The sequence below is a fragment of the Salarias fasciatus genome, chromosome 13 (genome assembly GCF_902148845.1).
Source record: "Salarias fasciatus chromosome 13, fSalaFa1.1, whole genome shotgun sequence".
NCBI lineage: Eukaryota > Metazoa > Chordata > Actinopteri > Blenniiformes > Blenniidae > Salarias > Salarias fasciatus.
Window position 1 is genome coordinate 15,805,714 of NC_043757.1, and position 27,980 is coordinate 15,833,693.

General features: G+C 42.5%; 1 protein-coding gene across 2 annotated transcripts; it reads left to right on the forward strand.

The window, feature by feature from the left end:
• Nucleotides 1-215: 215 nt before the first annotated feature.
• Nucleotides 216-27,559, forward strand: golga4 (golgin A4). 2 transcript variants are annotated; one of them, XM_030106574.1, is made up of 25 exons: nt 216-428; nt 3,007-3,087; nt 4,608-4,709; nt 7,309-7,377; nt 7,465-7,794; nt 7,920-7,967; nt 8,079-8,135; nt 8,224-8,322; nt 8,760-8,910; nt 9,025-9,215; nt 10,547-10,630; nt 10,941-11,088; nt 11,192-11,370; nt 11,500-11,598; nt 11,715-11,870; nt 12,106-15,899; nt 16,038-16,159; nt 16,247-16,377; nt 19,882-19,968; nt 21,745-21,765; nt 21,883-21,951; nt 22,334-22,409; nt 25,179-25,276; nt 26,680-26,766; nt 26,856-27,559. In XM_030106574.1, exons 1-25 carry the CDS (start codon nt 351-353, stop codon nt 26,868-26,870), a joined length of 6,372 nt encoding a protein of 2,123 aa, XP_029962434.1. In that variant the 5' UTR covers nt 216-350; the 3' UTR covers nt 26,871-27,559. The 2 variants fall into 2 exon arrangements, with proteins under 2 accessions (XP_029962434.1, XP_029962435.1); XM_030106575.1 differs by lacking the exon at nt 4,608-4,709 and having other exon boundaries at nt 16,038-16,377.
• Nucleotides 27,560-27,980: the final 421 nt, after the last annotated feature.

Here is a 27,980-nt window from a genome sequence, read left to right on the forward strand (position 1 = left end):
TAAATAAAGTTTTTACTTACTTTATTTTATATAAATTGTGGATGCCTGCAGCAGTCCGATTCCCTCATTTTCCCTCAATGTCGTCTTGAGAATTCCCTGCAGTGTCTCCGTCCTCCCAGGTGTGGCGCTGCAGCTGAATCGTTTCCAGACTGGCTCTTTAACTCTGACGTCTCAGATTTCCTCCACGTTGGCCGCACATGCGCAGTGAGGCCTGTCACCTGCTGGAAGTCTGAAGCGAACAAGGAAGTCTGATCCTCTGGTTTGGATGTCTGGCTGAACAGCAACAAAATACATCTCTGTGCGCTCGTGGACAACTGGTCGCCAGTTGCTGGCCACGTTGACCGGACAAGATGTTTAAAAAACTGAAGCAGAAGATAAACGAGGAGCAGTCCCCGCAGCGGAATGCGCAGTCACCACAGCAGGCCCAGGTTGGTTGTTGTAGAGCTCAGAGCTAGCAAGCTAAAGCTAACATCTGTTTACACTGGCGAGCTGCTGCCCCACAGAGTCGTCGATACTCGTGCAGACGTATAACTCCGTTTTTTAAGGAGTCTGAATGTTACTAATCTTATTTGCATAGTTTAATCCGCTGTAAAAGTTTTTTTAAGTTTGTATGCCACCTAGTTGCTTCGCTTCCTCAGACGTTAGCTCCTTGAGTTAGCTTCCTAACTTTGTCCCTGAGAACCTCAGTGAGACACGTTCAAGAAAACCCGCAAACCTTCCTCGGAACAAAAAGCAGTGGAATTTTCATTTTGTTGAAGCCACAATCCCAGCATGTACATGACCGTGCGTGCGTGCTCGTGTTGTTTTGCTGTCATTGATCTGAAGTGGGTGACTGTCAGCTGTCAACTACAACCGGTGTCTAATTATCTTGTAGATTAACAGCGTAATAGGTTAAACCATTAAACCAGAACATCTCCAAGAGGAGATCTCCTCCTCATACCAATAGTTAAAAATCTCCAAGAGGAATGAAGCCGGACGACTTCAGTTCCTGCTGAAGTGTGTTCCAGGCTGCAGGGGCAGAGTAGGAGAAGGCCTTTTTCCCCAGTTCAACACGGACTGAGGGCATGATGAGAGAGATGTAGTCGAGGGACCGGAGGCTGTGATGGGACCGTTTCCCTTCCATGATTGTGGACAGAAAATAATAATAACATTTCGAGATCAGCTGCATCAAGTAACAAACTGTCGCAAAGTCACACACTGAAAACACCAAAAAGAATAAAAAGACAGAATGTAAAGAAGTTATGAGCAAATGATAAACAACAACATCTTGTGGCATCCAATCAAAGTGATTTCAGTTTGGATGCAGAGAAATTATTTGCTCTGTAAATTTTCAGTTTATCCACAGAATCCTCCATGTAAAAGGTGCACTGTGAGCAAAATACACGTGCAGGTCGTTGTCCATATTTTTTATGGCTCAAATCCAGGATTTTGCATGAGAAAATGTTCTTATTACTTTCAATTGATTTAGTCTCCATACCTTGTTCCATGTATGCTTGTGGGTTAAAACTATGTATCCTCGATTTAACTGAACGGTCTGTAAAGAGAAATGCTTCATAATTACCTGAAATTAGTCAAAACAAATTCAGATGGCTCATCTGCAAGGAGTTGACCTGGAAACACAAATCTGTTTTAAGTGTTTGTTGTCCTTCTGTGGGGACCTGTGCTATTCTGTGATTATGATATTTCTGCTTCTCAGGTTCCACCTATTATTCTGTTCTACTGGTCATCTTTCATGTCTTGAAACGGTTCACTTTTATTTCTACCCGAACAGAAAATCATACACTGGAGGAGGTGACACTTATATTTGTCCATTGTACAGACTGCTGCATTTGGGACTCTTTAAGTAGTATGCTGTCTTCATGGATTGTGATCACTAATGAAAGTTAAATGTTATTTTCTTGCGTTTGCTTTTAAAAATGATATGACTTAGGCCTTAAGTCAGCTGCCATGTGTATATATATATATATATATATATATATATATATATATATATATATATATATATATATAATGTATGTATATTTACAGTGTGTTTTTTGCATAAACCAGAAACTGTGAAGTGTATTTGAGCTCGTCTGAGAATTCTCAGTTAAAGAAAGGTGTGTGTGTACCTGTCACGCTGGATGTGTGACATGTTAACTGGTTTGGAGACCTAGACAAATTCCTAAAGCAATTTCCGTTTACTGAGGAGTGGCACCAACAGATGAAGTCAGTTCAGTTTGTGTAACAGTAACGTAGAAGGAATGCAGCATGCTGAAGCTCGACTGTAGGAAATTAAAAAGATGCAGGCATGTAAATGTATGCATGCTATGCAGGTGATTGAGATTTAGACAGAGGAAATATGATTCTTTCTATATTGTTAGTTTAAAAATCTACTGGAAAATAACCAGAGCTTAAGAATTACCTTCAGCTAAAAGAAAAAAGAGTTCTGGTAGTGAAAATGCGACTCCTCCAGACCTCTGGATTAAGAAAAAAAAATAGTGTGTGTGATTTTAGGTAGTTAAATTAGAGCCACGCTACATCTATGGATTAGAGATGTTAAGCTCTTCAAGATGTCTTAGAGTAACCTCTGTGCAAGTCTCTTCAAAAACTGGAGCGGTGAGGAGGGAAAAAAACAATCCTCCTTTGAAGGCAGAGGTTGGTCACACCAACTACTGACGTCTTTCCAGCCGATCCACTTTGAAATTTGCATTAATGGACCAAAATAAACTTAGCACATCATTTTTTGAATGCATTCTTGCAGGTTCCCTCTTCTCACACCAACCTACAACTGTTTAGCGGTACTATAAGTCTTGGTGGTTCCTTTTTCTTGACCCCACATTCCCAAGGAACGACTTCAGGTTAACAAACAAAGCCTTATAAACAGTGAGGTACAGTGACAGCTACAGTAGTTGAAAAGGGAATTACTGTTTTTCTTTATAATATTGGTGTTTTTTGTTTTGTTTTAATCCATATACAGCTGCTTCTGTAGAAACAATCCTATAATCATGAATTTCTGTATTTCAGCATATGGGCAGTGGAGACCGGCGAGGCAGCCAGACACCCTCATTTCATAATGACGGCGCTCCCTCCCCCAGTGACAGAGAGGTGAGTGTGTTTAAGCCCTTGTTATGTGTACATATATGCAGTCCTTGTTTACCTTTGCTTGAGCTGCAGCCTGATGTGATGTTTTCTCCCCAGCTGACGTGCTTGTGTGCAGGCCAGAGTATTGTTGCAAAAACTGTGTCACGTGTTTTGTTGCGCTTAATGCTCCCTCAGTAACATGCCAGGGCCTTCAGTAGATGTTCCCAGTGAAAGTGAGTAAGTAACCAAACAGAACTGTCTGTGTTCTGCTTGTCTTTTATTTTCAGATTATGTTGATATAATAAAACACCGCATGCATTTTGTTCCCTGGACTCCTCGGCAAATTGAAAGGGGGGCTTTATACTTTCATGAGCACATATGGACCAGGCAAACACTGTGATCAATCATTAATGCTGGAGAATGATAGGCACTTTGATGTCATTAGATAGTGGTATTTGAAGCTATTGTGAATTTTTACTGCACATGTCACATCATTGCGTTTTGATGATTACCTTATAGAAGCTGTGTCAAAAGAAATGTAATGTTGGTGTATGAAATCCTTTTAGTTGATGTGTATCAGGAAAGCTAATGATCAAATTAAATTACCATTTTTCTATAACAACTTTTAGATTTAATTAGATATTATATTACCATGTTGGGGCATTCATCCAAGATAAAATCTCATTTAAAGACTTTTGGAGGGGCGTTTTATTAGTGGACCATCATCAGCTCGTGTATGAATAATTGATGCATCCTCCTGTCAATGTTTTTCCGTCTCTGTTGACTAGTTGCTGTGTTTTACCGCGGTGCATATCAGGGAATCCATGCAGTACTTCTGTGACTCATTAGAAAGAGATCGAAAGGCACTGAGCATCTCTGTGAGATGATGCCACATCTGGATATTACATCTGTCTGTCTGATCTCAGGAGAGTCTGCGATTTAAAAACAACTTTTTATCACTCAATCCTGATAATTTTTTTTTTTTTTTTTTTTTTTTTACATTTGATATCTTCAGACCCCAAACTGGAGTAGATACAGAACAGTTTTTGCTAAACATGTAAGATAATTTCACCCTTATGTCCTGGAAACACTGATTTGCTGCAGTTGAGCTCGTGCCCTCGGTGTAGATGCCTCTTGTGACATTGCAGCATCTTTTTTTTTTTTTTTTCGCCTCACAAATCTTTAACACTTTGACATCTCTGTGCTTTTGGAGAAATTGAAACGGATTGTGATGATTTTTTTTCTCTCAAAGTCAAGGATGTTTTTGCAGAGATGTCAAACTGTTATTCATGCCATTGATGTTTCACTTTTCTCATTTTTTTCTCCCAATTCACATAGTGTCTGTCCCTCCGTCTCACTCACAGCTCTCTCTGTTTCTCTCCATCCGTCTCAGCCTCTTCCTCTCTCAGCCAGCCTCCTCTGGACCGGCTGGCTCGACACTCCCTCCAGCGCTATTTCACACTCATGGTGTTGTTTTTCTCATTGCTCTCTGTGTTCCTCTCCTTTCCCCACCTTTTGTCCCGTTACTGCACTGACGGGGTCAGATGCTGGCCGGGATGATAGCAGAGCCCGCTTTTCTCTCTGAGTATACTATCTTTGCTCTGGACCATTCAAAACGACCCAAAACGGCCCAGGTAGCCAGTGTGGTGAGTGTGTCCTCACTTCCTGCCTCTTCCTCCTCCTTTTTTCTTCTCCTCCTCCTCCTCCTCCTCTCGTCCCGTTCCTTCCTCCCGTCTACTGCGCCTTTGGGATTCGATAGAGGATCGTTACCCATGTAGGGACAGCTTGTTCCCTGCTCTCTGTCTCCTGTTTGCTTTGGATTTAGAAATAAGAAGGCATCTCATATGTAGGCTAACCCTGCATCCAATGGGAGTCGTGGTGACGTTGTTAAATAGAAACTTCTGTGCTTAATGCCCTATGTTGGTGTTTTGCCCTTTCTTTCAGTTACTCCAGTCTGTCATATAATTGAATACCCCTTTGTGTTTAGTTCATTTATAGCTGCTTGCCTCTAAGACCCTTCCTGTTATGTTGCCTGATGGTCTCTATCCCTTCTTATAAAACTGTTTACTGGGAAAGTTGATGTTTCCTCTCATGGGTCGGCTTCTTGAGCAGCCAAAATGTCAAGATGCTTCAACTCCTTCAAGTAATCAAACAAACTGAGAGGACATTTTTGGGTGCCCCGGTGGAACTTTAGAAATGGTTTGTATGTAGAAGGAGCGGCAAAACTGTAAAACAAATTTGATTCACGTAATCCTTATTTATTACAACAACAGTATGTTTCTTGTAGATATGGTATATCAGAAAATATTTACATCGTTGTTTAGATGTCTTAGTGGTATTTGATGTTTAGTTTACAGGTCTATTGGTTTTAACCAGGACTTATATTGGTAATTTCAGATGGTGGCATTACAATAGAATAAAGATATTTATCTTTACAGCAATTTCCAAAAGACTGCTGAATCAATAATGGTAAATTGTGGCTGTATACATGTACATTACATTGACTGAATATTATTAGTTATTCCTCTGCATTAAAATGTGAAAAAGAGGAGGAGACTGAACAACAGAGGTGTCACAGACAGGATTTTGAAGTAATCAAATTATAATGCTCATAACATATTGGCTATCATAAAGTGCAGTTGTTGCCACTGATTTGCCATTTTGGTGTCATTTGTCTGCCCCGCTCCTCAACAGACATTGACTGTTTAGTTTTGAAAAGGAAAATAAAAGGCTTCATCTCTGCTGAGACTTCATCACGTCTATGTTTTGTATATTTGATCAGGATTTGAACAGTATTTCCTCGATGTTTCCCCCTATTCGATGTAAATGTACACATAAACTAAGAGTGTAAGAGATAAGGTACATTTTGCTCCGGATTCATTAGCATATCATTTTCACGTTTCAGCATCACATCTATCATCATGTTGATTTTTAAATAAAGCAGTTCCATTTTCATTTGAAGCTTTATTTTTGAATGCTAAGATTAGTTTTACTCTCTACACCTGTCTGTCAACCAAAAACATTTTCTAACAAGTTTGTATATGTATATATAGGTTATTTTTAGCGCTGGTACTTTGTTCAACCTTTGGTCACCGTTACGCAGCGTTGCAGATCAAGACTGCTTCTAATTCAGTGGCTTTTTTTTTTCCTTCTTCGTCTCTCCCTTCTGAGAGTTTTGATGTGTAGTGTTTGAACTTGCAGTCCAAAAATAGCCTGGATTTACTGTTGGTGTACTGTCGCGCAGCACTTATTCATGAGTCATTGTTCAGTTTTTAACGTGATCAAAAAAAAGTGAGGCAGAAGTGGAATGCACTGGAGTGTGAAACCACGCTGGGTCAGGTACTCAAACTCAGTTAAAAAAAAAAAAATGCTTAGACCAGCACAACTGGATCGTCTGTGTAATTTTTAAAGATTGATTCTTTATGGTTCCAAAGGGATTTTTGCTACATACTGTGTGTGTGTGTGTGTGTATGTGTTTGTGTGTATGTGGTGAGATATGACCATCAAGCGTAAGATTCAGAGCTACTGTATATCTGTGTACTTACTGACACTTTGTTTTAGCACGTGGCTTTCTACCTGGATGCTTAGCTTCATCACACTGGTTTACACTGTAAATAAAGCATAAACCTCTCACTTACACTTCTACACTGTCTTTTGTGACTATTTTTCATGGAGCTCCTAAACTCAGTGTGTCCTGAAATTTGGTCACAGGAGTGACTTCATGTACGGAAACAAACCTAATACTTGGAACACAATCTTGAGGACAGAGAAACTGAACTGGACAAGGGAGGAGAAGATGTGCTCACTCTGATGCTGCCGCTGCTAACAAGTCAACTAAAACAACTCGGCCGCTTAATGTGTCGTCGTTGTCCTACCGAGTATGCCTTTTGTACTCCTACAATTCAGCCACACGCCGCACGAGCAAGCCTCTTTAATTCAAATATCAGCTCTCCTGCTGGACTTTAACTATCTGTTCTGACCTCATGGCTGTTTCTGTAGCGTATTGTCTTAACCCCTTTTCTGTTTATTGTACCGTAGAGATGCCTTCTTTTGTGTATTTAACCCCTCTGTTTTTCCAAGTTGCATGAGGGTACCCACTGCCCCTGCATTGCTCCCAGCAATACTAATATTGCTCCCTCCAGAGTAATCAGGGAGAGCCACGCTGGGTGTGGATGACTAACTGGCCCAGGAGAAGCCACTGGCACAGCTTTTCTCTCTCTTACATTGTCTTATTTGTTTCTGCAGAGTTCATCTAAAGGGCCTGCGAGGTCTCCCAGAGGCAGCATCAATGGCGACGGAAGTGCTTCTCCGCAAGTACGTCCCCGTTACATAACCTCCTCATTGAATTCACGGTTGCTTTTATGATCAGAAGTTCACTCTGCTTTTCTTCATGCTCAACAGCAGAGAGAGGAGCCGCAGTCATTTGCCCAGAAACTGCAGCTTAAAGTTCCCTCCATGGAGTCGTTGATTCGAGGTGGCGCGAGCCGGGCAGAGAACCTGTTTCGCTCTCCCTCCAGAGAAAGCCTGGTCCGAAGCTCGTCGCGTGACTCCCTGACACCTCTGGGAGAAAACGAGTCCTCCGGCGCCCCGACTTACGATCCGCCCTCAGATATTGAGAGCGAGGCCGAGGAGCCGCCGGGAACCACGGAATCCCTGTCAAAAGACCAGTTGTTACACCGGCTCCTCAGAGTAGAAGCGAGCCTTGGAAAGTACAGAGGGAAATACTCAGAGGTGAGAGTCTCACCAAGAATCACAAACAGAAACAGGTTAAGTCTGTTAACATGCAGAGTTTAGACACAGCCTGTAATGTACACAGCGTCAACTTGTCATTGACGAGGCTTTTCATTGTCATGCAGCTTGTTACTGCATACCGAACAGTGCAACGAGATAAAGAGAAAACACAGGTAATTCCTCCCCTTGGATGTTTTTTTTCTTTTAAGTTGAATTCCCACTTCTGTCAACACAAAGGTTTATAAAACTGATCTGAGTGTTGTTTTTTTTTTTGTTTCCCTCAGGCTATCCTCAGTCAGAGTCAGGATAAAGCGCTCCGCAGGATAGGAGAACTGCGAGAGGTGTGGCAGTGTATTTTAATTGTTTTTGTTTATCTCTTATATTTACACAATTCTATCACCGTGAGTAAATGTACTGAATAATCTGCAGGAGCTGCAAATGGACCAGCAGGCTAAGAAGCATCTTCAAGATGAGTTTGATGCGGCGCTAGAAGAAAAAGACCAGATGATCACTGTCCTTCAAACGCAGGTATGCATGTCTAGAGAGTTTGTTTCAAGAAAGGAGGTAAAAACTGCAGTTAAACCGGCATGATTTACAAACTGAACATGACCTAATTTTTAAATACAATGTTTAGAATTTAGTGGAAGGTTTGCACCAGTCCTGATCACTAGGTTACATTTATAGAAAGCAATGCTCTGTTGCTTGTTAAGTAGCATTGCTCTCACACGTTTAAAAGATTGTGATTTAAATAATAAAAATAATTTTGATATCAGCTGAAATTTCTCATAAAACTTTGATATGTGGTCCACATCCCAGTCAAAAACTATGAAGTACTGCAATAAAATATTTAATAAAAATCATTAGCATTCAGGTTTTTGTAAATATTTAAAATTAATTTTAATTGTAAGAACCTGGAGACTCATGAAAGAAATATGTCATTTAGTAATCTTGTGTTTTATTTTAAGGTGGCTCTGTTGAAGAAACGAGTCAAAGGGGTGACTGGGGATTCCACTTCGCCTAAAGGCGAGGTCCTGCAGTCCGACTCGGCTGAAGATGCTAATTCTGCCACACAGAGTCCTTCTAAAGAGCAGGGACCTGAGGCTGAGGGCACTGAGGGTGAGCATACATTTTCCTTTATATTCCTCACAATCTTTTCATCTGTTCCAAGTGACATGCTGATGCTGTCAACTTCTGCCACTTGTTAATATGTGAATTGCGTTTTGTGGACAGTAGAGGGCAGCAGTGATCCTACAAAACTGATGGAGGCTCTGCAGAAGAGAGTGAAGAGGCAGGAAAACCTGCTGCAGAAGTGCAAAGAGGTGATGCACACGCACAAGGAGAGGAGCACCCAGCTGAGCAGCGAGAACGAGACTCTGCAGCAGCAGCTGCAGGAGAGGCTTCAGGAGCTGGAGAAGATGAAGGTGGATAACCTGCATTTACACTGCAGTGCAGCACGCAGAGGGATTCATTCAAGCCCATTTAAGAAATTTTATATAATACTTGTTTATACATGAAAAGCACCCAGTTTTTTTTTTTTTCTTTTTAATTGTTTTTCATGAGACCAAACATTTTTTGTGGCAGCGCACTGTCATTATGAAGAAGTTAGATTAAAATGATCCCTGGCATATGAAGCGGCAGTGTGTTTAGGATAATTAATGTTGTGCTTCAAAATTGTCTGTGAGAGTCTTTACGGTCCACTGACAATGTGACTCCATTATCTCTGTGACACAGCAGATTGCTGCGGCTCTCAGAGTCCAAACATTCAGGCGCTCTGGCCGAGCTCCAGTGCAGGGTTCATGTTATGTCAGGGTGACATGGTTGAACCACTGTTTTCACAAATTTCAAAACATTTAGCTTGCGTTGGTATGATTGGCTTGTGTGGCATGTAAAGAGTCCCCCTGATGTTTCCCAGCTTGAGATAACAAGTTAATTGCTTTTTTAAAGATGCTGTCATAATAGACAGTTTGTGTCTGACTGGATGTAGGTTGACTTGCTTCCGTTCAATATTTTCTTTTTCTTTTTGATGTAGACTTTGTTTTCCTGTGTCAGGAAAAGTAGATGTTAACCTTTTTGCTCCTGGCACCAGACTGGTGTGGGAACCTTTCAGAATCATGATGATCTCTACAAATTCAAAAACTACCAAGCGATAGAGGAATAGAGGGTCTTTACACTGACCTCCAGGACTTCATTCCCATCTGAAAAACAAGATTTATCCACATGTTTTGGCAATCCTGCAGCCGTTAAATCAAATCTGGTTGGTCTAATAGTAAAAGGGTTAACAAGCAGTTGACCTTCCTGAAGCAGCATGATGGCATCCTGGAACTTCTGGGCTGTTTATCTACAAAATCTCAGACAAAATCCCATTTATATATGGTTCTAAACCTTCACAGGCAAAATAGATTTGTAACTTTTTGTGAACCAATATGTTGCACTTGTAAATCAGAATGCTGAAAAATATCCTATGCTGTCATTTCTTGTGTAGTAACCGCTGGTTAAACTGCGGTGGCTCTGAGACATCGCTGCTACAAGCCACTGCTGCAAACCGGGCTGTAATTTGGGGCGATTTGTTGGTTTAGCTACACTTGTGTACACTCTGGCTATTTGGCTTGTGGGTGAGGCATCCTGGGTGGTGCGGAAAGCGTCTCATTTTGAAGTTATCAGACCAAGGCATGTGCAGGATATGAGTCTGACGATCAGAAGTGTCATGCATTCCGTTTCCACCTGAAATGCTCTCAATTGTATTGTCTTTAAGGAGCTGCACACGACAGAAAAAACGAAGCTGATCACTCAGCTGCGTGATGCCAAGAACCTCATCGAACAGCTGGAGCAGGACAAGGTGGGTGAGGAGCTTTCTGGAAGTTTGTCTCGTCTTCATTGAAATGTTTGCAGTTGTTTTTTTGCTGAAGAGGTCAGACACCGCGAAGAGTCATGTTGTTTCTTTTAAACTTTGACCTCAGCTCTGTGGGATGGCAGCAGCTCAGACGACGTCTGTGAGGAATGTGAAAAGCACTTAAAGTCAAAAACAGTTAAGGCTCCAGTTGGGAGTCTGAAATACGTGGAGACGACTTGTGTCATTAGTATTTGATTTAGGGTCGGTTTTCACATTAGAATTCTGACTTTGTCTTCCGACCTTTTGTTTTGTTCAGGGAATGGTGATTGCTGAGACCAAGCGGCAGATGCACGAGACGCTAGAAATGAAGGAAGAGGAGATTGCACAGTTGCGCTCAAGACTCCAGCAGGCGACTACACAGAAAGAAGAGTTACAGGAACAGAAAGAAAAGGCAGAAAAATCTGGTGAGTGCAGTCCACTTCACAAATCATCCAGTTTTAAGCAAGTTCTCTGGATATTGTGTTGGTTTATTTATTTTTTTTAAATGTTATTTTTTTGCTGTCAAAGCTTTTGAGGAGCTTGAACGTGCACTGAGTGCAGCTCAGAAGGCGGACGAGGCCCGAAAGCAGCTACAAGTTCAGCTGGAGGCGCAAATGAAACAAGTGGAGAAGGCCAGTGAGGAGGAGAGGAAGGCTCTGCAGCAGGAACTGACACGAGTCAAGCAGGAAGTTGTCACCATCATGAAGGTGAGGCTCTCACACACTTTGGGTCTTTAGTTCAGTGATTCGACTTGGTGTCGCTCAACTCAAAGTGCCAATGTTAGCATAACATTTAGTGTTTTTACATCAGAACTAACACGCATTTTATATTTCTAGAAGTCATCAGAGGAAAAAGTGGCTCATATGGAACAACTGCACAGTGAAGCTCTGTCTGCTAAAGAAGAGGAGATGAATGAAAGGATCAACAAAGCTGTGGTAGGTGCCTCAGATTCTCCTTAGTGCAATTTTAGACAATAACTAATTGAGTTTGTCACAGAACAGACATATATCAATTGATTTTTTTTGTTTTTTCTTTTGCTCTTTTTTTTTAGGAGCAGTGCAAAGAAGAGTTTGCACAGTTAGCAAAGGAGCGAGAGCAGCAGGCCTCTCTGGCCCTGGAGGATGCAGATTTACAGAAGACAGCTGTTATAACTGAAGCTGATAATAAGGTCAAAGAGTTACAGCTGGAGCTGGAAACTGCACGAACCGTGAGTTAGTCCTGTCAGGACGACTAATTACTGAGGATCAAAGCAGATTTGTATCAGTTTAATCAAAATCATCAAGTCCATGCGTTTAAGCAGATTTTTTTTTTTTTTAATCAATGGCACTGTCTTAATGCGGTCTTCTCTAAATAGTGTTGACATTTATCCGCCTATCTCGCTGTTCTTCAAAAGCAATAGTTGTTTCATCATAAAGTGATATTCTATTTGTGTATGATTGCAGAGGATATTGGAACTGGAGAGCTTGGTGGAGAAGGTCTCACAAGACGAATCAAGTGTGTCCCATGAACTTTCAGGTCAGCTGGAAGAGCTGAGGAAAAAACACAGCGAGCAAATCTCTACATTAGAGAAAAAGCATGAGGAGCAGCTGGAAAAGCACAAGGACTCGCTCACCCAGCAGCAGAATAACAGTCTTGAGGAGCTCAAGGAAAAACACAAGGCTGAAATAGAGACACTTCTGAAAGATAAAGAGCTGCAGTTCCGAGCACATGTTGAAGATATGAACCACAAGACGTTCGAGAAACTGGAAGCGAAGCAGGTGGAGTTTGAGGCGCTTTCCGCTGAAGTCGCCGAAGCGTTGAAGAGTAAACAGCTCCTCGAAACGAAGCTGGTTGCAGCTGAGGATGCTCACAGACTTGCTCAGCAGGAACATGAGAAAAGGTTTCAAGATCAGGCATCAAAGCACAACGTTGAACTTGAAAACATCAAAAAAGAGCACGAGCAGTCACTTGGAGGTATTGAGAAAACCCTCAAGGAGGAGCTGAACGCTATGAAGATAGTTCTGAGGGAAAAGGAAAAAGAGATCGAACAGCTTGTTCTGAAAGAAAAGACACTACAAGAGGAGTCACAGTCGGCGGCACAAGATCTACAAGCCAAGATTAAGGAGTTGGAGGAGCTACGGAAAAGCTTTTCACACACCCAGCAACAAAATAGTAGCTTACAGGAATCTAATGCACAGCTAAGCAAGCTCACAGAGGATCTTGATCGGTCTAAAAGAGATCTGACCGATTTAGAGCAACAGTTGGAAGTAGCAAGAAACGACTGTCTGCAGAAAGTAAAAACTCTTGAAGAAAAAGAGCAACAACTGCAGGAAACCAGGAAGGAGCTCCTCGAGAAGGAGAAAGGTTTTGCTGCTGAGCTGAACAAGAAGCTGGAGGAAGAAACTCGCCTCAAGAAGCAGCTGGACGATGAAAGGGCTGCTCACGAGAAAAAGCTGAAAAACATTAAAACTGACACTGAAGCTAAGATGAAATCCCAGGAAACAAAAATGGAAAAATTAAAGCAGAAAGCCAAAGAAATGCAAGAGAGCTTCAAGAAAAAGCTTCAGCAAAATGAAGAAAAAATGAAGGCGGAGCTGGCAAAGAAGGAGACCGAGCTTCAGCAGAAAGAACAGCAGGTTCAAGAGAAAATTGTCCAAATGGCCCAACAGAGTTCGGACGGCCTCAGTAGCGCGGTGTCGGAGCTGCAGGCCAACCATAAGGGCGAGCTGGAGAACTTACATGCCGCCCATGAGCTTGAGATTGAGAAGCTGAGATCTGATTGGCAGGAGAAGTTACAACAGCAAGAGGAAGAGCTAACGGAGAAACACTCGCTCGTAGTGCAGGAGAAGTGTCAGGAACTGGAAGAAGTATCCCTCCAGCTCAGCCGAAGCAGAGAGGACAACGAGCAGATGCTGCGTGAAGTGAAGGATTTGAAGGAGGGCCTGGTGATGAGAGACACCACTGTGCAGAAGCTGCAAGAGGAGCTTAATGAAGCCGCGGTGAATCTGGAAAGCTCGTCTCAGGCTGAAGCGCTGCTGAAAGAGCAAATGGAATCGGTGGAGAGGAACCTTAACCAGGCCCTGAACGAGAGGAACGCCCTGCAAGACAAGCTGAGCACGGCCGAAGAGGAGAGCAGAGAGAAGCTGAAGACGTTGTCGGAGAAACTGAACGAAACGGAAAAACAGATCGAAGCCCTGGAAGGCTCAAGAGTAAAGGAAAGCGAGGATTTGGAGAGCAAATTGAAGGAAACTTCCATTCAGCTACAAGCCAAGGAGGCAGAGTTCCAGCAGCAATTAGTTGTGATCTGCAACCAAATTGAAAACTATTGTAAGGAGTTTCACTTTAAATTGGAGTCTGGATCCAGCGAACTCCAGAATGGAGTTGAATTCCGGATGAACGAGCTGAAAAACAGATTATTATGTAGTCAGAAAAATTTAGGGCATCTCAAAAACATTGTCTGTACAAAAGTAGATAAAATTTGCACTTTAGAGGGGAGTCTCAGCCAGCAGGTGGAGGAGAACAAAAAACTATGCATTTCGTTAGAAAACGTGACCGCTCAGGTAAACGCTCACATGGAGCATATCCAAGCCTTAACGCACGAGAAGGAGAACCATTCTCAGTCCGTCAGCGAACAGGTTCAGAAAACAGAGGAGCTGATGGAAGCAAGCAGAGTCATGTCGGAAACTCTGAAAGCAAATGAACTGCATATCACCAACTTGGACAGCCTCATCAGCGACTTGAAGAATCAGCTGCAAAGTAGCATAAAAGGGAAGGAAGAAGCCATAAATCAGCTGAACCAGCAGCACGAAGGGGAGAGACAGCAGGCTGCCGCTCAAACGAAACAAACCATTGAGAGATTAGAGCAGGAGAGAAGGTCCGCTTCGGAGCAGGCGGAAGCACTCAGGAACAGTCTGTCTGAGCAAGAGAACCAGGCAGAGGCGAAGTTCAAGCAGAGTGAAAACACTGTTATTTCCCTGCAGGCCAGGCTCGAGGAGCTGGAAAGGGAACTCTCTGAAAAGAATGAAGCTTTGCAACGGTTAACCACGAGCATCGACAATCAGTCCATCAGCAAGTCTGAGATGGACCAGGTGTTGAGTGAGAAGGAGCAGAGAGTCAGCGGACTCACCTCAGAGCTCGAGAGCTGCCTGGGTCGACTGGGCGAGCTCCAGGAGCAGCTAGCCTTAAAGACAGGAGAGTGTGAGCAGCTCGCATCCGACCTCAAACAGCAGCACAACATCAGGGAGGGCGAGAAGAAGGAGCTGCTGGAGCAGCTGCAGCAGACCCAGATGCAGTGCACTCAGAACGGCAATCTGGAGCAAGAAATGGTGGAAAAACTGCACTCCCTGGAGGAGGACAACCGGCAGTGTAAAAACAAGCTGGAGAGTCAAAGGGAGGAATTTGAAAAAATGAAAGATGAGATTATCAGGAGCAAGGAGGAGAGTCTGAAGGAGACTGAAGAGCGACTCTCTGCAGAGAGCGCTCGGAAAGTTTCAGAACTGAAGAAGAAAGCCGAGCAGAAAATCAGCCAGATTAAAAAGCAGCTCACATCACAGCTCGAAGAAAGAGAGCAGGCGATAAAGACGCTTCAGACGAGCCTGGAGGAAATAAAGAGCAGTGAAAGTTCTGGCAAACTGCACGTAGAAACATTGGAGGAGAAAACAAAATCACTCGAGGGAGATCTCGTCAGACTTAAGGAAGAGCAGGAGACACAGCGCGAACAGATCCTGAGTAATGAGAGACTTGAGAGAGAAAAGGCTTTAGAGGAGCTGAAAATCATGTATGAAGACAAATTGATCTCCCTTCAGAGAGACGCAGCGCAGCAAGGAGAGCTGAGAGAACCCGACTCTGCTCTGCGTGAAATCGAGGCGAAGCTAAGTGAGGCGGAAAAGCAAAATGAGAACCTGAATGCAGAAATAAATCGCCTTAAAGAAGACATAAGTGAAAAGAGTGCCCAGCTCGAGCAACATCAGGCGACTCTCAAACAGGTCCAGAATCCATCAGAACCCGAAGAGACGGTGGAGCGTAGCAGTGTGCAGCAAACCAACAGTCTGATGGAGAATCACTTCCCCAGTGAAGATGACGGTGACTCTGTGGACTCTCTCAAGAACAAACTGAGGCAGATGAAGAGTGACAAAGAGAAAATCCACAAGGACTTCACCAGGCTCCAGAAAGACATGCGGTCACTGAGAAAAGAGCACGAACACGACCTTGAGTACACTAAGAAGGAGCTGTTGGAGGAGAACCAGAAGAAGCTGAAGTAAGATCACGCTGCATGAGGGAGGCATTGAGCTAATTAAATATCGAATAAATTAAATATTTGGGTTTTAATATGAAGACCAGATTATGTTACCAAATGCTGTGATGAGTACTCATGTAAGTCTCCCTCTTTTAAAAGGCTGGAGCTGGAAGATCTGGAAATGAAGCACAACTCTGCCATGAAGCAGCTATTGAGGGAGTTCAACACACAGATGGCCATGAAAGAGAGGGAGCTTGATGCAACGGTGAAGGAAACCATCGGTAAGTCTAACCGAAGACGTTTTCTGTTAACGTCGTGTTACATCCCTGCTCTTTTTAATCAGTTAACTCTGGCTTCTCTTCACACAGCAAAGGCTCAGACTGTTGAAGAAGAGCTCCTCAGCAACCATCGTGAAGAAGTCAGTCAGCTGAGGAACGTGATCTCCCAGAAGGACGATGATTTACATCGAACTGTTAAGAAATATGAGGAAGTTTTACAGGTAAAAAAAAACAAAACAAAAAGATGCTCTTGTGTTTTATATGAACCTTCACTGAGCTGCTCTCGCACTGTATTAGCAGCTCCCATTTTTAGAAAAGTACTTCTTGGTAGAAAACTGTCAGATTGTAATCATCTCCATTAGTGATATTAGTGACATGAAACATACACAGTAGTAAATAGTAAATACCTTTAGTTCTTCGATTCATCCAGAGGTTTACAGTTGTTTGAAAATGCAGATGAAATGATATGGATTTTGGCAATTTTCTACATTTTGTACAATTTTGATCTTGACGCCGGTCGCAGCAGGCAGTGAGGAAAGAAGTATTATTAGGGACCGAGCCCGAGGGCGAGGTGGCCTCAACTGAGGCCACCTTGCCCGAGGGCAAGGCCTCTATTGTTCTTCGTTCGTTTTTTCTTATTATTATTATTATACTCCTGGCGTCTTTCAACGCAATTTTGACCCCCTAAACATGCACGAAAACTCACCAAATTTGGCAGGCAGATCCAGACTCGCGAAAAATTTTATAAAATAACAAAATTAACCCCATCTGCTCTCTAGCGCCACCTACAAACTAGCACCCACAAACTAGCGCAACCAAGAGACATAAAATCTGCACCCCTGTCAAGTAGGAAGGTCGTAGAGAAATAAAACCAATTGATGACACATTCAACTCATTAAGATCTAAAAATCATCCATTGACACCTTTGACCTAAATTCAACAGGAAGTGTGCTATTTCCCTTTCAATCTAAAAGTTTGAGGCAGCTTTTTTTCGAAACCGTTTATCGTAGAGATGTCAGAGTAACACGGCCTGATAGAGGAGAAGTGTCTCTACAAAAGATGTAAACAACTTTTTCAAAAGTCACACGGTTTGCATTTTATTAGCCCTTCAAAATAAAACTCACATTTTTGAAAAAAGGGTCGCTATGGCCCATAGGAATGTTGTAGAGAGATCAAACCAATTATTCACACATTCGTCTCGTCGAGGTCTACAAATCTCTCATTGAGAAAAAAGACCTAAATCCAACAGGAAGTCCGCTATTTCCCTTTCAAAGTAAAAAAACACTCCTCATTTAAGAATTATCTGCTCCGAGACCGTTTGTCGTAGAGACGTCAGAGTGGCGTGAAATAATAGAGGACAAGTTTCTCTTCTGATATTGTTAAAAACTTTTTCAAAAGTTCCATGGTGTGGATGCTGTTAACCCTTAAAGCTAAAAGTCTTAAAATCCACTTGAAACACTACAATGGTCGCTACGGCCCAAAGAAAAGCCCGAGAGAGATAAAAACAATAGTCATGCGTTAGTCTCACAGAGATCTAAAAATGACCAATTGACACCGAAAACCAAAATCCAACAGGAAGTCCGTTATTTCCCTTTCAAAATAAAAGTCACATTTTTAATAAAGCGGTCGCTACTGCCCATAGGAATGTCGTAGAGAGATAAAACCAATGGCTCACGTATTCATCTCATCGAGATCTAAAAATCTCTCATTGACATGCATTACCTAAATCCTACAGGAAGTCCGCTATTTCCCTTTCAAAGTAAAAATCACTCCTCATTTAAAAATTTTCTTGTCCGAGACCGTTTGTCGTAGAGACCTCAAAGTAATGCGGCCTGAACGAGGAGATGCTTCTCTACAAACGATGTTTCAAACTTTGTCAAAAGTCACACGGTGTGGATTTTATCAGCCCTTCAAAATAAAAGTCACATTTTTGGAAAAAATGGCCGCTACAGCCCGTAGGAATGTCGTAGAGAGATAAAACCAAGTGCTCATGTGTTCATCTCATCGAGATCTAAAAATCACCCATTGACACCAATAACCTAAATCCAACAGGAAGCCCACTAATGACCATATATGGGCATGCAGTGCAGTCGACAGCAGCTGTCATTAAAGTGTACATATGATGCTATTTTTCAGTCATGTCATATAGATCTCTGAAGGCCTAAATAATAGTATTCAAGCTTGTTTACAACAAATTCATCCTTCTTTCAGAGTTTCAGCGATGTAAAGAGTCACTATCGGAGTCCTTCAGAAGTTATTCAGATCCAACCGATTCAGCGGGGGCCACAGCAATGGAGCTTCCCGCACTGCAGCTCCATTGCCGTGGCCCCTGCTGAATCGGTTGGATCTAAATAACTTCTGAAGGACTCGAAGCTGCACGATGTCTGTGTGAGTGAGTATATGAGCAGGCACACACCTATAAATAAGGTCCAGGTGTCAAAAAAACCTTTCCTTTCCAAAATAAAAGCAAAGAAATCCTGCAAAAGAAAGGCCCGTTCACAACAGAAAATGAAGTACAGTCATGAAAATAGATGTTTATGGAGTACGATGTGTTAGCCGGTGATTATGACAGCATGGTCTACCTTTCCAAAATAAAAGCCCAAAATTCCTTCAAATTAAAAGCAAATTTACAACAGAAAATGAGGTCAAGTCATGAAAATGTTTAATATACTGACAAGGTTCCCGATTACCTAAACTTCAGTGCCAACAGCTAAATGTTAGTGGATGACAGATGCTAACAGCTACATGTTAGCAGGTGGCAGATGCTAACACCTTCATGTTAGTGTATGACAGATGCTAATATCTACATGTTAATAGATGGGAGATGCTAACAACTCCATGTTAGTGGATAAGAGATGCTAACAGCTACATGTTAATGGATGCGACATGCTAACAACTCCATGTTAGTGGATAGGAGATGCTACCAGCTACATGTTAGTGGATGGGACATGCTAACAACTCCATGTCAGTGGATAGGAGATGCTAACAGCTACATGTTAGCGGATGGGAAATGCTAACAGCTACATGTTAGCGAATGGAAGATGTTAACAGCTACATGTGAGTGGATGGGAGATGCTAACAGCTACATGTTAGCGGATGGGAGATGCTAACAGCTACATGTGAGTGGATGGGAGATGCTAAAAGCTACATGTTAGCGGATGACAGATGCTAACAGCTACCTGTTAGCAGATGGGAGATGCTAACAGCTACATGTTAGCGGATGACAGATGCTAACAGCTACATGTTAGCGGATGACAGATGCTAACAGCTCCATGTCAGCGGATGGGGGATGCTAACAACTCCATGTTAGTGGGTGAGAGGGTGCTGGAAGTCTATGGAGGAGCAAGGTTCCCAGTGACCTGGACTTCGGTCATCAAGGTACGAGGACGACCTCAGTCGGGCCACCTTGCCAGAGGGCGAGGTCCCGTCCAATGCCGCTTGCGGCTTTAATTTAGAAATGTTCTTGAAGGAATTTTCTTTAGAGGTTTCTTTTCTGTTTGCAGTTATTTATTTATAAGATTATTTGTCTAAACCTGCTTCAGGCTTATTGTCGAGATGTAAAATGTTTTTAATCCAGATTCAGTTTTCATTACAAGCAGTTATAAATGTCTGAAGCCTGAAAGAGAACTGTAACCCGATCGACGTACTTCAGCTGTGATGCTTATTTGGGACATAGGAAGTGACTCAGTCATTGATTTCTTCTTCCTCTTCTTCTTCTTGTCTAGAGTCGCGAGGAAGAGATGGGGGACCGAGTGTGGCAAGTTCAGAAACAACTGGAGGAGCTGCAGTCAAGAAGCCAAGGCTCTCCGGAGGTACAAACATCTCTGTTCTCCAGCTCACCAAACACCTCTGATCGCATGCGGGACGTTTCATCTTCTCACAGATGTAGAAACTCATACCTGAAGTCATTATATTCTATAATATTTAGGAGACTTCCCATCGTTACTCTGTCTAAGTCATAAGTCACTTCACACTGGGTGCATGAAACACTCTGAATGTGTGAAATCACCCTTTTTTTCTGTTTCCGTCTGATGGAAGCATTACTCATTTTGAATGACGGCCCAATCCAGATGTAATCTTGTGTCCGTACAAACCTTCTCAGACTTCTGTTTGCCAGTTCGCGTCCAGGTTAGCAGACTTATCAGTTAGCGCTCCTCTCCTACTTAGATCTTGCTCGGTAATTGAAGAATTCCGTTTAGGAGCTCGGAGATAATTTGCTTGCATACTTCACTCTGATCAGTGTCTCGCTCCAGTCGTGTGGCGCTTTTCCAAGGCACGCCGGATGCAGTGAAGCTCATTTGAATCACTCAGGAATGTTCTTTTCTCGGAAAGCAGAGATTGTGAGACAGCTCAGCCTCGATCCCTGTTCTCAATTATCATCATGCGCGATGAGTCTCGGTCGAAGATTTATACTGCAGTAACACTCCGGTGCAAGATGTGCGCCCTGGAAAGGTGCCAGGTGGGCCAAAAACACTCCGGGGGGACGTTTTAGTCCAGGTGTTGAGGTGCCATGAGACCCCTGCGATGATTCTTCCACCTTTACACACAAACACTAAGAATTATGCTGCTCTCTCTGCCGCATTTTTCCCAGGTGAGGTAATAACTTTATGGGTGGATTGTATGGCTTTATGCTCCGGGACGCCTCTCCTCACTGCGGGCCCCTCGAACCATTCCTCAGACAGACAGTGACTCAGTGTGTTTCTCCATAGAGACGGCAGGCCAACACTTCTCACACGTACAAGTCGGCTGCAGGCTGGACAGACGGAGCCGAACGCCATTTATTTTGAACGGAGCGGTTTTATTAAAGAATCAGGCAGATATTGTTCTGTGTTGGTCTTGGTATAAAATCCAGGAAAGTCCAACAGTGAATAACACTCCTCAGTATTTTCTGACCTCTGAGTTTCTTAACATCAGGTTTATTACATTTTTTTTTTTTTTTTTAAATTCCAAAACTCTTCGAATTAGCTCAACAACTTTGATTTTGATTGAATGGTATGTTTTAGCCTTTTATTGTTGAAATGACTACAGGTGGTAACGTCTGCATTTCTTTCAAATTAATAGTTATAAATTACTGAAAAATCATATGCATGAGGAAGTGGTTAGACGCTTAACTCTGAGGTAGATGGCGTGGTTCTTTTCATTCGATTCACCAGATTGATGCGTTTTTCTCGAAAATATCACAACAATATCAATATATAAATATCATAACATAAATTATCCTAAAATATTACATTATACAGTAGGGCAGTAATTTGTAATTGCACGTGACCAATCTTTAAGAGAAATCTAATCAGATTTATTCAACTTGGATACTTTTCAGGGAAGAAATTATGAGCTGTGTACGACTTTTATGACATTTTATTGACTTTTAACACTCTTTGGTGTGGCGTCCCAGTGAATTTCCAATGAAAGTTAATAGTTTTTCGAAAACAATGGCGAGCATTGCAACACAGGAAGTCAAGAAGCTTTGAGCGCAGCTTGTCGTAAATGTTTTGTCACAGTACTTTTTTTTGTCAATGGTGAAACTTATTATGAAACTTAATGTTCATTAATGAAATTCTCCTCTCTTCTTCCTTTTTTGGATACAGCTGACCAAAGAAGAGCTACAGGTTTGTGTTTTGTTTTGCTGACATTCAAAGTATTTCAGTTATGTGTTTTGTTTTGTTTTGTTTTGTTTTGTTTTTTTCATGACAATGACCTCCTGTCCCTCTCTCTCTCCACTTAAGACTCAGCTTGCCGAGAAGACGACGTTACTGAGCGAGGCTCGGCTGAAGGAGCAGGGTTTTGTTGAGAGAGTGAGTTTCGGACCCCATGCGTGCTCCTTTGGTGGTGGTGGTGGTGGCGGGGGGGCGACATAACCCAACAGTAAATCCATGGCAGTGATGTTCCCAGGATTCTGTGGCCTCCAGCAAGAGTGGCTACTGCTCTCCTACTGCATCAACTTAATTACAACACACATCTGTTTACATTTGGTTTAACCCCATAAACCATCACAGCAACGCCTCCCACAGCTTTCTCACACACACGTCGTTATTCCTGCAAACAGCCCCCGAGGACGCGTAACATAATGCTGACATCCCAATATGCAATTAAGCTGATGCATAGAATTAACCCACCGGGTTTGGAAGAGGGTTTTATTATAATGTGTGCATGCTTGTGTGTGTCTCTCCACACTAGATTCACTCGCTTGAGGACAAGATTAAATGCTTCCACCGAAACACTGTTGTAACTCATCTCGGGAGCACGTACAAAGGTAACGTTATCGCCGTGAATCGCTCGGCTCTGCCTCTCGATCCGATTTCCTTTCAGATGAACACAACAACGGCGACATGCGGAACACTCGAGCACACTGTGCACAGACTTTACTAGCTGTCAGTATGAGAAGGGTCCTCTAACCTTTACAGTGTTAGATTGCTTAATACGAAACATATGACTACGATATGTGTTCAAACATTTTAAATGCCATAGGTTTTTCTCCCAGGAATCCCCGGGGGGTAACAGCTAATAAGACTCATGGATCGAGCTGCAGTGTTGAGTCACAGATTGGATTTTTTTTTTTTTTTAGACTCAGCACTAAGGTCAAAGCCTGTTCTGTGCAAGAAGAGTTTCTTTGATTTCTTTTTTCATCATTCAGAGAACTGATAAAGGACCCCATGCTGAGTTATTTAGTGGTGAACACTCTTGCACTCTTTACTTCCCAGCCCGGAGGTCTTCAGTTCGAGTCGGGGTTGGGGGTCTCTGTGGGATTCTTGCGCACGTGGGTTATTTTCTAGGTACTTCAGTTTCCCTCCACTGTCAAAAAACATGTACTTGAGGCTAAATGGTGTCTCTAAAGTGCCTGTAGGTGTGATTGTGAGTGGATGTTTGTCTCTGTGTTTCCCTTTTCTGGGATGGATTGGCGACCTGTCCAGGATATACTTAGCCTTTGCCTTATGGGACAGATTCCCATGTCCCATGGCCCTGAGTGGATAGCACGTTATAGAAGAGAGATGGATTGAGATTATTAATCAGCCCATTGCTGCAAATTCATGTAACTGACGAGTCGGACTCGGTCACGCTCAGTAGCCAGGACTGTCACTGTCTGCTGTTTTAAACGCTGTCTGCTCAAACACCTGCTTCGTATGTGTCTTTGGACAGTGCAGTGAAACAATATTTTACACGGTTATGGTTCAAGTTTCCAATTCATTAACCGCTCACATGCATGCAGTATGGGGATAGATGATCCATGCACTCATAGATCAACTGTGAAAATACCAATTTTCACGTTTTATGGTGGTGTAACGTATCGGTTATGTACCTAATGTTGCAGGTTTACTCATCATTTCATAGATCAGACGGGGATGACATACAGATCTTGAGAAATCTGCAGTGGCATGTCGGGGTGGAATGATTTAGCTACACGTTTTAGACACTCAATTAAAATTTACACCATTAGAACATAAAAACCATAAAGAGGCTAGAGTATGAGAAATGAAGAGTAATAAAATATATTATTAGCATATATGAGAGCAGTGAGAATGAGTGTTAGAAAAATCAAAGCTAAGATAAAACTGGTGATAAAAAGGCACATTTAAAACAAATTATTAAAACTGAATCAATTTGTTAAGAAGTGAACCTTATAAAAACATTTTAAAAGCAGTTATTATTATTAGTAGTAAAAAAAACTGAATTAAAGATGTGTGCTTTTATTTCTAAGTTTGTAGACTCCTGGTTGCCCTCAGATCCTCTCACACTGACTCATGCAACGTTCACCTCAAATATCCCAGCGCTAAGCACATTGTAGGCTGAATCTGCAGGCTTTCAGGCCTTCTGGGCTTTGGTTGAATTAGTGTTTAGTACCGGTTAGAGTCGAGGTTAGGGGTTCAGGTTTAACCCCGGTGCTTCAAGCTGGGATAAACCTCTGGGAACCTTGCTGGAAATCAATGCAGCACCCCTGACCGTATCGCAGCAGAAACACGGTGCCTCTGCGTGAGAGGATTTAGAGAGATTGAGTGAGCCCTTTTTAGACCTTCCCTGCTGCTGTAATAAAGAGAATCTGTTGTCAGGAGGGGAGGTGCTGAAGAAGCCGTCCTCCAGTTTAATGGCTTTTGCAGATTTAGGACTTGACATTTTTTTTGTACGCAGGAGCCTGCAGCACCAAAACTCCCACTTTATCCAATATTCGCCCTAATAACCTACTACTGCGTTATTCTCCTCCGTATTAGTGACACCGCCCTCCGCTCAGTTAATACTCAGGTTCCCGAACAAAAATCAAAGCTCTGAATGGTTTTCGTGGACTGAAGAGCTGGTGACATGAGTTGAGGTGGTTGGCGGTGCGGGGCAAGTGCGGGGGCAGGACGGGGTCAGGAGGACAGAGGCTGCTGCGATTTATTGGTGACCTGTTGCTCCTCGCCAGAGATCAAAGAGCTGCGTTCGGTTCTTCATCACCTTTCCTCCAGCTCCAGCCGCTCAGGGTTTCTTGGCTCTTACAGACTTGCTCAGGTCTGAACGATTATTAGAGATACACACAGTGAATGGATGTTTCCTTAATGAAGAGATGAGGAGGAGCTGGGAGCTAAGTGCTACCAGCCCCGACCTCCCAGTCACGCCGTTTTTCCCCATTCAGGTTTTCTAAAAGGGATTGTGGGTGTTACAGCTTTGGGCAAAGAAATAAAACACTCATTCTCAGACTCGCATTAAAGTGCTCATGCTGAGCCTCGCCAGTCTTTCCTCTACTTATCTTCCTAATTTGGACGTGACTCTATCTGGTTACCAACACAAACAGTGACAGTGACAGACTACTCAACTAAATGTTTACACACACAAATAAACAAGAATGTACCGTCAAGCATTTAGTGATGTTGATCTCAGAGCAGTGTTTATTTAGTTCTTGGTTATTTTATTTTATTTGAGGGGTTGTTGAAGCTACGTGATCTATTATACCAAGGAAACCATGACAAAACAATTTTTTGTTTTTAGTGGAGTGTACACGATGTGGTATTTGACTGTGTCTTTTGTTTAACTTGTGTATTTGTTGTTTCAGATTCGGGGTTCAAAACTCCAGACTCTCTGTCCGAAGCCACTGAGATGGAGTACCTGAGGAAGGTGCTGTTTGAGTACATGATGGGAAGGGAGACAAAAGTATGTTTATCTTCACACCTTCCCCAAACACAAACAGACATCATGTGATTTTTTTTTTTTTTATATGTCAATATTTATTACGTTAGTAAATAGTTTCAGTGACAGAACTGACGGCACAGCTTCTCTCTTATGTTCGTAACTACAAGCTGACAAATGGATTCACAGCAAACTGTAGCTTCCTCTTCTACACAAACATGAACTGCTCACAGTGTTACCAGCAGTTGGTCGATGAAGGCGACGGAGGAGGGTTTCAGTGGTAACGGCGGGTTATTTGTGAATCCCTCTCCTTTATGATGAACATCAGAACTCAGTAAAGTCTGTCGCTGCAGAGCGAGTGTAGGAGGTCGCCCTCGGCTTTTAACAATATTTATCTGCAGCTTCATTTCATTATTTTTCAGGAAATTTAATAAAGAAGACTCGGCTAGTCTATAGATCTTGACTTTAAGAGAAGATCTTATCACACACTGAAGGGAAGCTGTTAAACTTAAGACCACAGAAAGTGTGAAACAAGTTATGGCTCACTATAAACCACAGATCTGCTGAGACAATGATTTACCAGATTTTTGTACAGAGATAATAGAGCTGTTTATTCATCAAGATTGTTTCTGTCACTTGTTGTCTGAAACTTGTCCCATAATATAAAAAAGTTGAAAAACTGTTTCACAATTTAGTCTATCCTAGACACAGATGCACCAGAAATATAGAATATAGTTATAATCAAATGTTTTTCCACAGACCTCAGAAGCTCATGACCTTCCTCCTGCAGCACAATATGAGACGTTTCAGGACACCGTATAACTGTCACGTTGTGTCCACCCTCCTGTGCTCTAATTAACAGTGATCTCCTTAATTAACGGCCTTGTTGACATGGTCCTAAAGTCAGCGGGATTTTCCCGAGTCCCGGGCTCACAGTTAGTCTTTATGGCATGATGGCAGACCTCCCCTGTGTGGAGGATGTCCCCCAGGCCGCCCCTCTAGCACACAGATCTCTCATGACGCAGGGTTGCCATTTAAAGACATGCTGGCCTTGTTTCGTGTCGGTTGAGCGGTTCGGTTTCCTACACAGCAGCTCTGTTTCTGATTATCCTCTGTGTTTATGGGGAGCTGCATGCTCCCTGGCAGATCGGCCTGGAGTTCATTATGCAGATAATGTTCAGTCTTATTTATTTATCTATATATTTAGGTCCAATTACGCTTTAATTAGCTCAGAAACAGCTTGATTTGATAATGTTGTGTCAAAGGTCGATGGATTAGCACAGCTGGTATTTGTGTAAAGCTATTGCAGTTGGGATTGTCGATCATTCATACTTTGAAAGGAAATGCACAATGGCAGTGATGCCTGAAGTAAATTTCACGGTTCTCTTTTGAAATGTCATGCTTTTGATCTTCCTCTTCTTCTGCAGACGATGGCCAAAGTGATTACCTCCATGCTCAAGTTTCCCCCAGACCAAGCGCAAAAGGTTTTGGACAAAGAAGACTCAAAAACAATTGTAAGCACCTGTTGATCCGTTGAAGACTCTTCCCTGAAATGACATGTGCGGCCATGTCTGAATTTTGTTTCCCTTGCTCCCCCCCGCAGCCGTGGTTACGATGAGTGTCCCGGTGATTCGGTTACTTCTGTATGAAGATGATCTGCTGCTGCTGCTGCTACTGCTGCTGAAGGGGAAGACTGCCATGGACTCTATCGAACCCTTTTCTTTGCATTTCCTGTCAGTTTATAAGTATTCCTGTGTGTGGGCATTTGAATCGTGTGTGTGAGTGAGTGTGTGTGTCTAAAGGTATGAGGGAATAAGAGAAACACAAATCTTCCATAATACTACTTTTATTTTGAGATTAAGTTTGTTAATTTATAAGTTTTAGATGAAAATACGCGGTTTTCCTTTTTATGGTTTTCCTTTTAGAATGTGTTTATACAGATTGGCTTGTGCAATAAATGATAATCTTATTACGTGTGGAGGCTGACAGTCAGCTGATTTGTATGTTTTTTTGTTTTGCGTTGTCGCCTGAATCCCTCCCTCTGTAAACAGCCCTTTAACTGTGCTCAGCACCATGTTAAGATATCGTCCTCCGGACCTCGTCTGTTAAACACAGCTTTTTTTTTAAGCTTTATATTTTCACACGAATACTGACAGAGACCCCTAAACACAAAACTGTAAGCTGTATTAAGATCATTAAAACTGTATTATAGGGCACTATATCACTTGCTATACATTTCCAGACTAACAAATTAAATGTTATTTACACAACGCCTGTTGTCGCTTCTTCCATTATTGATCGTCTACTTGTTGCTCTTTGCTTCTCGTGAGCCGGCTCTGCATGATGCTGTCTCACAAAGGGAAATGAAGAAAACATCCTCTCAACTGTGCATTGAAGGAAAAAGTTCAGAAAGCTGAATACAAAAATAGACATGTCTTCCACTTCCGCCCAGACATGAGCTTGCAGGGCTGAGTTACTTTCGAATGAGGTTTTGAACCCACCTTACGCCAGTGAATCGCAGACAGCCGCACACACACATTCACGTCTCCAGATCACCAATTAACCTCTAATTCATATTTTGACAGACTGAGAGGAAGTACTGAAAACCCACGTACACACTGGGAAAATGAACGCAGCGCAGAAAGACCTGACTTTTACTCAGACTCAGAGGCGGTGTAATGACGGAGGAAAAATGGTAAATTGCTTTCAGCCCCCGAGCTGGAAGATT

Bases quoted from the DNA above. Each gene is read 5' to 3' on its own strand.
- golga4 (XM_030106574.1), top strand. From the start codon at position 351: ATGTTTAAAAAACTGAAGCAGAAGATAAACGAGGAGCAGTCCCCGCAG. The intron at 8,136-8,223 runs GTGTGGCAGTGT...AATAATCTGCAG, and splicing joins GGATAGGAGAACTGCGAGAG to GAGCTGCAAATGGACCAGCA. The intron at 16,378-19,881 runs GTAAAAAAAAAC...CTTCTTGTCTAG, and splicing joins AATATGAGGAAGTTTTACAG to AGTCGCGAGGAAGAGATGGG.